This window comes from Oxyura jamaicensis, chromosome 2, assembly GCF_011077185.1.
Source record: "Oxyura jamaicensis isolate SHBP4307 breed ruddy duck chromosome 2, BPBGC_Ojam_1.0, whole genome shotgun sequence".
Classification (NCBI taxonomy): Eukaryota; Metazoa; Chordata; class Aves; order Anseriformes; family Anatidae; genus Oxyura; species Oxyura jamaicensis.
The window spans coordinates 92,782,351-92,796,729 of NC_048894.1; the positions used below are offsets into that span (position 1 = coordinate 92,782,351).

At 44.7% G+C, this 14,379-nt stretch overlaps 1 protein-coding gene across 1 annotated transcript in view; it reads right to left on the bottom strand.

Annotated features, from left to right (window-relative positions):
- The window catches only part of IRX2 (iroquois homeobox 2), a 5,980-nt gene extending 4,618 nt beyond the window's left edge, over window positions 1-1,362 (bottom strand). Inside the window, exon 1 of the mRNA XM_035319780.1 lies at window positions 429-1,362. Coding sequence (XP_035175671.1) covers window positions 429-671 — 243 coding nt within the window. The 5' untranslated portion in view covers window positions 672-1,362. The remainder of the gene's footprint in view (window positions 1-428) is intronic.
- Between the last annotated feature and the right edge of the window lie 13,017 nt (window positions 1,363-14,379).

Below are 14,379 nucleotides of genomic sequence, written 5' to 3' on the forward strand. Positions count from 1 at the left end.
GGGGGGGGGGGGGGGGGGGGGGGGGGGAAGGGGCCGGGAGGGTTGGAATGAAAAAGCCTGCAGCCCAACTGACGGAGAAAGCCGTATTTCGTTAATCAGGGCTCCCGCACAGCTCCGGGAACCGAGGGGAGAGCCCGGGTCCCAGGCCCGGCGGCACCGCGCTCGGCCGGGGCGCGCAGCGAGGCAGCTCCCCCGGCCCCGGCCCCGCTCGGCCCCGGCCCGGCAACCCTCCGCCCGGCTCGGCTAGGCTCCGCACGGCCCCGGCCGCGGTGCGGGGCTGGCAGCGCAGAGGCGGCGGCGCTGGTGCGGGGCCTCCGGCCGGCTGTGTCGGGGGCTGATGGCGAGTGTGTGAGGAGAGAGGCTGAAGATGATGAGGATGAGAATGCGGATGCTAATGAAGAAGGAGAGGGGTTCTCTTCGGTAGTTACCATGTAGGAGGGGAATCCCGTGGCGGGGTCTGTGGAGTACTGGAGCGGGCTGGTGAAGCCTGTGGCCGCCGCCTGGGCGGTGAAAGCTGCCGATCCCGGGTAAGGGCTGAACGCCGATCCCGACGAAGACCTGGTCAGCTCCTCGCTCCTGGGGGCCGCCAGCGCCGACGCCCCGTACGCCGGGCAGGAGTACAGAGCCAGCGAGCCGGGGGGCTGGTAGAGGTAACCCTGAGGATAGGACATGGCTTGCACTGGTGTGCACAGGAACAGGGAGGGGGCGAGGGTGACCGGCCCTGCTGCTGCCGCTGCTCCTGGCGCTGCTTTCGTGCTCTCTCTCTCCCTCTCTCCCGCCCTCCCTCCCTCCCTCCCTCCCTCCCTCCCTCCCTCTCTCTCTCTCTCTCTCCCCCTCTCTCTCTCCCCGGTTGGCTCTGTGCAGTTATGTAGAGAATCAGAGTTGTTATATGCTCCCCTCCATGCACACCCGCTCAGAATAAAAACAAACAGGAGGAAGAAGAAGAAAAAAATAAAATAAAAATAAAGAACACCTCCTCCCCGCCCCCCCAAAAAAAGGGAAATAAATCGAGCGTTCAGAAATCTAACCGGGAGGGAAAGGGCATCTAGGAGAGACGGATGAGGAGAGGGTTAATAAAGAGAGAGAGAGAGAGAGAAAAAAAGGGAGAGAAAGAGAAGGGGAGAGAGGGAGAAAGAGAGAGAGAGAAAAAAGAGAGCCCCCGAAATCAGAAAAGTGGCTGCTGCATATGGAGTTCTCCCAGCCAGCCAGCCAGCTCCCCCAGCGCCTGCGAGCCTGTATTTTGGGGGAAGTATAGAGTCTGAAGTGAAGAGTTGAGGGAAGGAGCACTCGAGTTTCTGAGGGACATTGGAAAACAGAGCTGTCCGTCACAGCCGCTCATCTGCATAGCGCGGCGGGCCCGCCCCCTCCCGCTCCGGCCCCGTCTCCGTCTCCTCCCGCGGCCGGGAGGCAGGCAGGCAGGCGAGGAGGCAGCGAAGGCAGGCTTTGTAATGCAAGCCAGCCTCTCCGGCTGCGAGCACACTGCTGAAGCCAGACGACGATACTGCTCATCAGCTCCTCTCCGGACTCACGGAGCCATAATACTCTTTCACACACTCTCGGTTACACTCCGTCGGCCGTTTTCTGAGTCCAGGCGGGGGACAAAAAATCATGCGTATGATAAATAAATGCATCCCCTCACACACGCACTCTCTGGAGAGCTAGCAGCTCCCGCTGGATGCACGCACACGTATCATATGTAAGTGCATTTGCACACATGCGGGTAAACTAAGCCAGGCTCGACGGAGCTGGGTAGGACACAAGGGAAGAGCACTTTGTAAAAGTACTGCCCTATATGGCAGAAAAGAAGAGCAACTGCTCGAAGCAACAGATCTAGGATCGCGCTGCTCCTGGCAGCGAGAGCTCTACAGTTTTCTAAGTTGCCACGAACAGTCTAAAGCTGGTCATGGAGCGCGTTTGCACATAAAGGGGCAGGAGGGGGGGGGGGGGGGGGAAACTTCATCTTTCTTTCATTTCTATTCTTCCTGGTCTGGTGAGTGGGGAAGAGGCCTGGGTGACTCCTTCCGGGGGGCTAGCTGCTCCCCCCCTCCTTTTGAAGTTCAGATAAATCTCTCGGAATACGATTGCCATGTAATTAATTTCCTAAATTACGTAATCTCTTCCTCTGCCCCCTCTTTCGCTTCGGCCCTGACCGCCCATCAGCTTCTAGACGTTAACAGCCCTGCTCCTACAGGAGGACGAAGGCAATGAGTTTTCCTTTTCGGTACATATCTAAATACACAGAAATATATTATCCATGTATATATATATATGCATCCTTCTAAGAGTAGCCCGCAGGGACCCTTCAGCCCCCCGCGGGGAATCACAGCCACTCGAGCTCCGGCCTGGGGCTCCCGGGACGAGCTCTCCGGCAGCGTTCCCCTGGTCCCCCCCTGCACTCCCGGCCGTCAGGTGGGAGAGAAGCCGCCGGGGCTGGAGCGCTGCGAGCCACTGCGCTACCAGCCAGCCCCTCTCCCTCAACGTGCGCAGGCTTAGGAGCCCCTGCGCTGCTGGAAAAAAAAAAAAAAAAAAAAAAAAAAAGAGGTTTACACAAAAAAAATTTAAAAAAAAGAACAAAAAAACTGCGTTTTTTTTTTTTTTTTTTTTTTTTTTTTTTTTTCCTGCATCTGTGAGTGAGCATTGGTCCCGGGTTTTAGCAAATAAAGTCGCTTTGCGTTTGCGGCCGACTTGGTAGAATACCTCAGGTAATTGCCGTTGGGTAGTTTGGAGAACGTGGATTTGATCAGGTACGCCGAGGAACAGGCTCGAAACTGACTAGAAGGGAGGTGGCATTATCTGGAGAGTTTCAGGAGAGCAGGACAGCCTACTGTTAATCAATTAAACACGTAACTAATTAGAAATACACGTCGAGAAGCCGTTTCTATACTCTGGCGGACGCAGCGGGGAAAATGCCGTCTTAAAACTACGGTCAAGTATCAGGATGCGTGTACTGTCTGAAGCGATCTGGGCTTTCCATTTCCTTTTTTTTTTTTTTTTTTTTTTTTTTTTTTCTGTGAAAGCATACCAGTATACCCCGGCACGCAGCAGCAGAGATCTGGCCACCAGACATACTGGATTAATTCCCATCCAGATCTATCAGCTGGCCTGTAGAAGAGGCAATCCTTAAAGGCAGGTGAGGGGGAGGAGGTTAACACCAACAGGTATTTATTGTCATTAACTCCCGACTTCCTGATAAGAGAGTGATAAACCACTGGTAAACTCAGTGCAACAGATTACAGAAAAGACGTTTCCTTCCCTGCTTGATGATTAATGCGCATATATTAAATAAAAATAGAATCTCTAAAAACAAGAGCTTTATATAAAACACATTCATATTTCAGTAGTTCTATGGAATAATCGATATCATGCGATTACATCTGAATAGTCAATTCTTGTGTTCCACAGACTGATTTCTAAGTATATGAGCTCTGCTTCTGAACAGAGCAGCAGCTGGAGAGCTGAGAATGCAAAATTAATTATAACATTATAAAGTCATACATGAATCTCTCTAAGTCAACCTGCATGCCTTGCAAAATGTACTATACTCTCTGCATTTTTATTTGGGAAACCAAGTCTGCTCTTTCCAGCAGGGGTGGTGTAAGTAAGTGTTTATCTACGCGAATTGATTGCTTTTAGTTCCTCCTCTTTAATAATTAGTGGAACAATACAGATTGGGAATACAATGGCCGTCGTGTTTACATTATAACAAGGGATTAATGCTATTAAGTGAGTGTTACAGTTATGACCTGGGAAGAGTCCTTAAATAAATACCGTGATCCCAGGAGAATCGATATAATTCAGTTCAGAGTGTGTGTAGATACGCACAGACACACACGCACACACAGGAGATACAAATCTCCATACGTATCTACACGCATATCCATGTGTTATACACGCGGGCATATGTGCCCCTCCGTGCAAAATCTAGGTGTTGTTTTAGCTTCCATCTGCATGTCTTACTTCTATGATTTTTTTTTTTTTTTCTGTGATTTCGGTGGAAGGAATGTTTAAATCAAGAACATTACCCCCTTCACACAAACACAAAGAGCAACAGATTATATTTCTCGTGTTTTAATTTGTGCAGTCTAAAAATGTAGTTTTATGTACAGAAACCGAGTTAATTTCTCCATCAGAGATTAATGGGGTAAAATATTATCATTTCAAAAGACAAGTTCTTACGTTGATTTCATTTGCATAATTTTTGTATGACTTCAGAAAGGCATGGATTTACCCACTGCAAGGAGACGCTATGCATTTTATTACGACAAGTACACCACTAATTTGACTCCACTCAGTGTGGAGGACGAGAAGCTAGTGAGGATATACAACGTGGAGAACGAGAAGCCAGTGGTGACATTCAGTGTTAGGCGAAGTCTCTGCGCTAAACAAACGAGAAAAACGTGTCAAAAGCTCTTTTAAATAGTGGTCAGCGTACTTGGTCGTATTTAACTTCTCGGAATTATCTCGGTTTGATTTGAGCGCTTTTCGCAGGGAAGAGGTTTTTCATCTGCCTGGCTCCACAGCTGAAATCTAATTTTCCCATAATACTACCCGTTACTAATAAAAAGCCGTCTAACTTGCGCTGTTAAACAGTAGAATAGTATTACATGCACTTTTTATTGGTAATAACTGTGGCAAATTAACATGCCTACACAGAGACATTAAGACTTTACACACTGCGTTTTTTATTTGAATAATCTATTCATTAGCTCAGAGTTTACCTTCCTAGATTTTAAACGGTGCTCTCGCCTTGTCTTCTTTAATTCAGTTTGCTCCAGCTCAGCTGAGAAGGGAGTCGAGAGCAGTCCCCCTCATTGGGCCCCCCCCCCCCCCCCACCTCCTGCCCCTCTTCAGCTATTGCTCACTGCCGTCCTAGGAGACAGGTTTTGCGGTTTGCCATTTATTAGCTACATCTCCTTGCAATAGTGACAGAAGCTGAAGTTTTCGGGCGGATGAAGTTGAAAGCCAACGTCTGGGGAGAAGAAGAGCGCCCGTGCCCCTGCTGCGGGAGCGCGGTCGCCTTGCTCTGCGCAGCGGCTGCGTGCGCCCCTTCGTGCGCTGGACTCTGGGGAGATTGGGGGGCAATCTGCCGTGAATTTCTGCCCTGGAAAGTCACCCAGGTAAAGCAAAGCAGAGCAAAGCGAATCTCGCTGGCGTGAAGGAGAGATTTCCCTGCCTCAGGAAGGCTCCCTGTGGCCCAAAGAGGCACGCACGCCCATCGCCCGGACAATGCCGGTTACCCAATTGTCGTGACACTGGTCACAGCAACTTTTGGAGCAGAGCGAAGTGGAACTTCGTGGGATTTGGAGATGTAACACAATGCGCAGCAGAAACGGTTTCCTGTGACATAACCACACAATGGTCTGGGAATGCGTTCTCCTTTCTCTCATGAAATGGGGGGTCTCCACCATCTCCCGGAGACAACGACGTGAAATAATAGACTATTGTATTTAAAAATAACAAATGACACACGCATACTGTGCAAGCGGAGTTGTCCAGTTTTCTAGTAAAAGAACCCTGGTGTGTGAGGCTCTTTCTGAGCGAAGTACTTTGCAGGAGCGACCTGTGCAAACGAGGGGAGAAGGGATGAGCTGGACGAGCCTTTCTGCCGCGTGTCTACTCTCAGGGAGCAGGGAAAACAGAAAGGGAGAAATGAAAAGAAAGAACTTTTCTTTCCCCATCTTCAGGATGAAATTTTTAGTTCAAGCTGTATATGGGAGGGGGCGCTGTGGCAATGAATTCACCAGTGCTCCCGAGCACTCGCAGCATAATTGTTCATGTAAGCGTCTTCGCTAAGGTTTCTTTTCATATTTTAGTCATCACTTTTGTTAATAATATCATCTAACCGTCGCCCCACCAGACCTGCACTAAAAGGTGGGCTGATCGAATCAGTTATGGCCACTACTCTAATCCTTGTTCCACATTTCTTTCTTTTTTTTTTTTTTTTCTTTCTTTTCAGTTCAGTAAGAGTGCAATAGTGTATTTCATTTTGAAAATACAGTGAAAGAAGGGGCTGCCCAAGGAAGCACTGAGAATTTAAACGACTCTCTATAAAATGCAAATGAGCTCAAATAGACAAAAATTAACCGTAACCCTTATTTGTAGCTTTTTTGTTTTGTTTTGTTTTGTTTTGTTTTGTTTCCCCCAGGGGATCTGTGGCTTCAAAATTTTGAACTAATAACGGGCCACGTCTCTAGCAGAATTTAGCTCTCCCCTTTTGGGGCGTTACTGGGGGTGTATGTTGTGGGAAAAAAAAAAAAAGAAAAAAAAAAGAAAAAAAAAAGGAAAAAAAGATTCCCCCTCCCCCAAAAAAAGACAAAAAATATATTAAAAAAATAAAAAAAAAGACAACTAAAATGAAATCTCTAAAAAGCAGATCTGGGACTTAGAAAATTTGCTTCCCATATGTCACACTATTATTAAGAATCTTAGTCATTTTCTGCTTAGGGAAATATAAGCAAATACATATCCATAAGGATAAGATAAATCCCTCCAAAGCTTTCCCGGAGCCTGCTATTTTCACCTGAAAGGCAGGCAGTGTTTCTCAGGGTTAGAACAAATGTACGATCCACAGGTGGGATTGTTCCTAATTCTTAGGCAGGGGAAAAAAAATAGTTAAATCAGTGTATCTCAGGTGATACGAGGATTGAACTCACCAGCGAGAAATCTGAGTGGGGCAGGCAGGGGCATGGAGGTCCTATCACTCACTCTGAGGGGCTCAGAGGGGCCCACACCCCACATGCTGCCAGGAGAAGAAGTACTCCCCATTCCTCATCTCCACTGGAGCCAGGCAGTCAATATGCCACGTCTTTGCCGGCGGTTTTCGTGCTCAGCCAATGTGTCTTGGAAAGTCTGCTGCAGAGTTAGTGGGAGGCTAAATCCCTTCAGTGCCTGGTATGTTTTCAAAGTGGATGATGGACAAAATGGGATGATTTAACTGAAAGGGCCAGGGTTGCTTTAATTTTAAGGGCTAACATTAAAAACGGATTCTTCTGTCACAGTAATAGCCAACAAGTAGGTCTGGGCACTTAGGTGCCTGAGGAATACTGGTCGGCTGGTGGCTGGGAGTGCATCAACCTGAGGATATGTATATAAATGGAGTTCTCCTACTGTTTTTTCCCCATAGTTATGCTGGCAGCGTGGAAGCATGTTGTCAGGTTAAAATTGCTTTAGACAGTTTTGAGGTAACTCTGCCAGACCCCTTCCCCTTCTTGTAATTGCTGTCATCTGTTTGATCACCGCTTTTAACACTAGAGAGCACCTGCTCACCTGCTTTGTGCTTTTCTCTCATTCATTCACACGTTCATTCACTTATATGTGTGTATATGTGTATATCCTTCACTTGCAGACCCAGAAACACATTTCTAGGTCTACAGCAACCCCTCAGCTCCCACCCCCAGTCCAGAAATTTCTTCTCTCTCCAATAAACAACCTGCTGGAAAAATGAGACTTCTTGTATCCATTTAACACCAGACAGTTCCCTTCCTCAGAACAATCAGCTATCTCCATAATATCTTCAAAATTGCCAGGATACCCCAAAAGCAAACAGAAAAATACAGAAAAACTGAGGGCATACTTAGGAAAAACATTAAATATTCATGTGTGTAGTGATACTATGGGTTATGACAAAGTCCATTTAAATCGATGCAGCATAATTCACAAACATTCAGGTAGCTTTATAGTAATTTTGTAATTCTCTTCCACTAATGGGCAAATTGAAGGGTGTTTGAAGTGTTTAGTTTGATATTTTCTTTTAAATTGAAATTTCCTCTAAATCAGTGTTGCACTTCTGTTGTCCCTTATGCTTAGCTAAGGAATGGCAATATTATTATTGTTTAACTTCAAGCTTTACTGCAAGTTAGAACTTCTGATTTTTTTTTTTTATATTTTTTTTTTATTTTTTTTTTGTGTGGGGGATTTTTCATAATACTAGTCCTTCATATATAAATGGTAAAAAAATACATTATTTTGGATACAAACAAACAAACAACAACAACAACAAAACACATAATACCATTTCTACTTTATTAAAAAATACGATCTAATTTTACTCATATAGTCTCGTGGCTTTTCCCCACTTTGTAACAATACTAGAATAGAATGTCTACTGAACCAAGTTTACGGCCTTCCTTCACATCACGTAAAGGAAGAGCAGCCAGACCATCTCGTCCTCTGACTGTACAGGTTTTAAGACACTTTCATCTGGGAAAGGTTGGTGGCCAACCTGCCTGTGAGAATTCTAACCACATGCACATTTCTTCTCCTACAGATGACTCATTTCAGCCAGTAGAAGCACAGAACAAAAACTAGCAGAAATGTTGTGCTTTGATTCCTTCTGATACCAATGTGGTTTTAGGAATGAGTGAACTGTTGACTTAGTTGTGTGTTTGTCTATGCTCAGCATTACAGTGGGATTCTGTCATAGCTAAAATACTGTAATACCATGTATAGGCAGACTCTTCACTCCATGGAGGTTTTAGAGAGCTTGTATCATTTTGGTAGTACATCTGGAAAAAAAAAAAAAAAAAAAAAGTCTTGACAGATGCCCTCAGAAAGATCTACTTTAAATTAATACTAACACAAGATTATCAACAGTTTTTCTCACATTTTCAGGAAGGCATTTTACATTTGAAGTATAGGTTCTGGTAGTTTAAAAGAACAAATCCCCTCAATCTTATCTGGAGACAATGAATTCTGCCTTATGCAACTCAGCCTTTCAACACATGACCTTTTAGTGTATCTCTAAAAGGGAAGTAGAGAAATCATTCTTTTTTTATTATTATTATTATTATTATTTTTAATTTTTATTTTCTTGGAAGTTTCCCAATTGCTAATTAGTGAAGTCTTAGAAGATTATGACTCCTCTGCACTTCTGAACATGGAGTTTTGAAACTATTGTTGAGAATTATGTGATATCATTATCTCAAACACCAGAGGTACACAATGTTTTAATTTTGTTTCTCATGCAAATAGACTACCTGATTGTTTCATCTGGGACTTTTTTGGCAGAGACCTTGTACATGAAAGATAGGAAGCAATAGGAGCCAGAAGAAAAAAAAATGATAAAAAAACAGCCTCAACTATGAAATTTTGTCTCAAATAATTCTGTCCTGAAATCACCAAAATTTCTATAGTTTCCTGATCTTTACAAATTTTTAAAGCTGTTGGAATACAAAAATAAAAATATACCAAAAATTCCTTTCTTCACAGAATCACAGAACTGTTGGGGTTGGAAGGGACCTCAAGAGATCATCGTGTCCAACTGCCCTGCCAAAGCAGGTTCCCTAGAGCAGGTTACCCAGGTAGGTGTCCAGCTGGGTCTTGAATATCTCCAGAGAAGGAGACTTCATAACCTCCCTGGGCAGCCTGTTCCAGGGCTCCATCACCCTCACCTTGAAGAAGTTCTTTCGCATGTTGGTGTGAAACTTCCTGTGCTCCACTTTTTGGCCATTGCCCCTTGTCCTATCCCCACAAACCACTGAAAAGAGGTTGGCTAAATCCCTCTGTCTCCCACACTTAAGATATTTGTGAAACATTGATAAGATCCCCTCTCAGTCTTCCCTTCTCAAGGCTGAACAGACCCAGCCTTTCCTCATATTGGAGATGCTCCAGGCCTCGTATCATCTTTGTGGCCCTCCGTTGGACTCTTTCCAGGAAATCCCTGTCTTTTTTGTACCGGGGAGCCCAGAACTGGACACAGTACTCCAGGTGAGGCTTGACCAGGGCAGAGTAGAGCAGGAGGATCACCTCCCTTGACCTGCTGGCCACACTCCTTTTAATGCACACTAGGATTCCATTGGCCTTCTTGACCACCAGGACACATTGCTGGTTCATGGCCTAACTGTTGTCTATCAGGACCCCCAGGTCTTTTTCTGCAGAGCTCCTCCCAGCAAGTCATTCCCCAGCCTGTACTGATACTTCTGGTTGTTCCTTCCTAGGTGCAGGACTCTACACTTGCTCTTGTTAAATTTCATTTAGTTTCTTCCTGCCCAGCTCTTCAGCCTGTCCAGGTCTCACTGAATGGCAGCACAGCTTTCTGGCATGTCAGCCACTCCTCCCAGCTTTGTATTATTGGCATACTTGCTGAGGGTGGACACTATTCCTTCATCAAGGTCGTCAATGAAGATGTTGAACAAGACCAGACCCAGCACCGACCCCTGGCAAACACCACTAGTCACAGGTCTCCAGCTGGAGTCTGTGTAGCCAATCACCACCCTCTGAGCTTGGCCAGTCAGCCAGCTCTCAACCCACCTTACTGTCCACTTGTCTATCCCACACTTTCTCAACTTTTCTAGCAGGATGTCATGGGAGACAGTATCAAAAGCCTTGCTAAAGTCAAGGTAGATGACATCCACCGCTCTCCCCCCATCTACTCAGCTGGTGATGCCATCATAGAAGGCAACAAGGTTGGTCAAGCGTGATTGCCCCTTGGTGAATCCATGCTGACTACTCCTCATAACCTTCTTCTCTTCCAATTGCTTGGAGATAGCATTGAGAACAAGCTGTTCCAACACCATTCCAGGGACAGAGGTGAGACTGACTGGCCTGTAGTTTCCCAGATCCCCCTTCTTGCCCTTCTTGAAGACTGGAGTGACATTGGCTATCCTCCAGTATTCAGGCACCTCTCCTGTTCTTCAGAACCTTTCAAAGATGATAGCAGTTCGGGATCACCTCTGCCAACTCCCTCAGCACACGTGGATGCATCCCATTGGGACCCATGGATTTGTGTGTGTTTAGCCCACTCAGACACTCCTGAACCACTCCTTCATCAACTAGGGGGGGAGTCACATCCCAGACTGTTTCTCCTCCTTCCAGGTTCCAGGAGTCCTGGGGACAAGGAGGGTGGGGGTGGAGGGGTTGGGGGAGTCTTTGAAGCAAAGACCAAAGCAAAGAAGGCATTCTGTATCTCTACCTTCTCAGTGTCTCCCATTACCAGGACACTCCCCCATTCAGCAGGGGACCAACATTATCTCTTGACTTTGTTTTACTGTTTATGCACTTCAAAAACCTCTTATTATCCTTTATGTCTCTTGCAAGCTTCACCCCCAGGTGAAGCCTTCCTCATCATGTCCCTGCAGGCCCTGACAACACTCCTATACTCCTCCCAAGAGGACAGGCCCCTTTTCCACATTTCATAGACCTTCATCTTCCTTTTGATCTTGTTGATGAGCTCCTTGTTCATCCACACAGGTCTCCCGCCCCTCTTCCCCAATTCCCTACACTTCAGGACGCACCAATACTGAGCTTGGAAGACATGCTGTTTAAATGTTGCCCATCTCTCACAAACACCCTTTCCTTGTATCAGTTTAGCCCATGAGATACCCACAAGTAGGTCCCAGAAGAGGTTGAAGTTGGATATCTGAAAATCCAGGGTACCAATCCTACTTTTTGCCTTACTTCTTCCACCAAATTCCATCTTGAACTCCACCATCTCATGGTCACTGCATCCCAAGCTGCCCCCAACCTTCACATCCCTAACAAGCCCATCCCTGTTGGTAAGAACAAGGTCCAGAAGCATCTGCTGCCTCATTGGCTCCTCCATCACCTGCATCAGAAAAATTATCTTCAATGCATTGAAGGTACTGTTTGGACTGCGTGTGCCCAGACGAGTTGTTTTCCCAACAGATATCTGGATAATTGAAGTCCCCCATGAGAACCAGTGCCCGGGATCATGAGGCTACTTCCAGCTGCTTGTAGAAGGCCTCATTGACCTCCTCCCCCTGATCCGGTGACCTGCCCTTTAATTCTTACACACAAGCTCTCCATTTGTTCTTCTCCCTACCCCAGGTGGAGCTGGGTACATTCTAATTGCTCCCTCACTTAAAGGGCAACTCCTCCCCCTTGCTTTCCCAATCTGTCTTTCCTAAAAAGGGCATAGCCCTCCATGACAGTGTTCCAGTCATGCTGTCCCACCACATCTCCATGACTGCAATGAGATCATGGCCCCATGACTATACACAGATCTCAAGCTCATCCTGTTAATTTCTCATGCTTCGTGCATTGGTATACAGGCACTTTAGGGAAGCAGCGGGTGCAGTTACCCCTAGAGAGATGCAAGAAGAAGATTCCGGATGGGGTATCGGGAATATTATTACCTTCTCTGAGGAGTCCTCGGAAAATTCTATGGGACAACTCAGAGGTTTTTCCCTACTATCTTCATCAGTGTCAGCAGTGACAACATCCCCCAGCCCTTCTCTGTCACTTCTAACTCCCCTCCCTTCCCCTGTCAAACCTACTTTAAAGCTCTGGTAATAAGTCCAGAGAGCTTGCTCCCCAGTACACGTGTGCCCCACTTGCTGAGCCAGAGTCCATCAGCAGCCCACATACCCGGCTTCACAAAGGCCTGTCCAAGATCAAAATAACCAAAGCCTTGGTCCAGACACCATCCCCTCAGCCAGTCATTTACCTGTCCTGTTCTCCTTCTTTCTGGGTCCCAGTCACCCATTATTGGGAGGACAGATGAAAACATTACCTGCACCCATGATCCCTTCAACATCCTTCCCAGGGATACAAAGTCCATTTTAATATTACTAATTTTTTCTTGTTGCAGCTTCCTGGGACCCAGCCTGAATGACAAGAAGAGGATAGTAGTCCTCTGGTTTAATGAGCTTCCTCTCACTCGTCTCCTTCCCTGCTGCTATTCCCTCACCTTCAGTTAGCTAAGCTAGAACATAGTGATCTGCCTGATAGACCATGACTTGGCAGCAGTGAACTTGCCTTTGTGACCTTCAGAAGGAAGTATTCTCACCTAGAGAACTACATGAGCTTCATTTTGCCATATAAATTTCTAATCAATAGTCAGACACATAAGATAGTTTTAGTGAAATTTCATTAAAAACTAACAAAATTTAGTTTTGTAAATACATCAATTTAAGAAATTGGTCAGTACCACTTTTATAAGAATAACTTCTGGTTTTACACAAAGTTAATATGATATATACAGGGGCACGTCAGTATAAACATTTATATTTATCAAGAATAGGTAATTCATTTCTAACTCCAATTGTGTTTCAGCTGAAATTATGCACCTTATCAGATTTGTAAACATTATCCACAAAAAATATTTCCATGAATTGGATTAAAAATCATCCATGAAGGGATTATTCATTAATTCCAAGTTTTGTCAAAAATAAAGGAATCATTTCCCTGTAACTGTTTGTTTTAAATAGGCAATTCAAAGAAGAAACAGTACACTGAATATACTTTTGTTTAATTGTTTAATTGTTTAGTTTGTTTTGTTTACAAATTTGCTTGAAAGAAAGAAAAAAAGAAAGAAAGAAAATAAATAAAGAAATAAAGCTTCTTTTTTTAAAAAAATATTTTTTTTTTCTTCTATTTTTTTTGTCTTTTTGGGGAGGGGGAGGACTAGTCTTTAATTCTCCTGCTTTCGCCCTTTTCCATTTTAGTTGGCCACATAGCCTACCAGACATAGTTTTCTTAAAATCACCACTCAGACTTTTACAAACCTTTTAGTAACTTTAAGAATATAAATTATGTTTTACACATTAAGACTTCCAGCATAAGCTAGGTCATAACAAAGATGTAAAGTACCGAAGAATCACAGAAAATATTAATAGGTGAAAGACTGTGGAAGCAATCATCTGTTACAGTTGAGAAGTAGGACTGAGTGTAGAGCAGGGTTAGACTGGTGTAGGTAACCACAGAGTATATACCTAAGGAGAAACCCTAAACAGAATGAGCCATGAGCCATTGAGCAAATCAGAGATATCCACTTGTCATATTTGTAATAATTAAGTTTTATACCATTGACTAGATAATCAAGGAAGGATTCTGAGACATTAATCCCTGCTTAGTGTCCGCATGTTCCTCCCTCCTTTAGTTTCTGCAGTTGGGCAAGAGTGATATTTTCATGGGCTAACTATATTTCTGTCTCTTCATATCTTAAAAAATACGAAAGAAACAGCATTCAGAACAGAGAGACTATTATCTCTGCTACTCTTATTAGAACCATATAATAAATTATTTCCTTCTTGCAGCATTTGTATTGCATTATTTGAATTCATTTGCTGAATGTCATTATTGATATTTTCAGCAAAACTCTCTTAAATTTGTTCTTTGGAATATTTTCTTTGTCTGAAGCTGAACGCTTAATCTTTATTGGTTTCTAAAATATCCCTGGAGGTCAACACCAACATGAGAGAAAATTCAGGTGTGGGAACAAAGGTTGGATTCTAACCAATTCAAAGGATTGGTTACTACTTTGGCTGTAATACTAGAATATTTTGTAGTTTTAAACATTAAGTTTTTATTGATCTTCTTGATTAAAAATAAAAAACAAAACAAAACAACATTCTCTTCCTTCCTTCCTTCCTTCCTTCCTTCCTTCCTTCCTTCCTTCCTTCCTTCCTTCCTTCCTTCCTT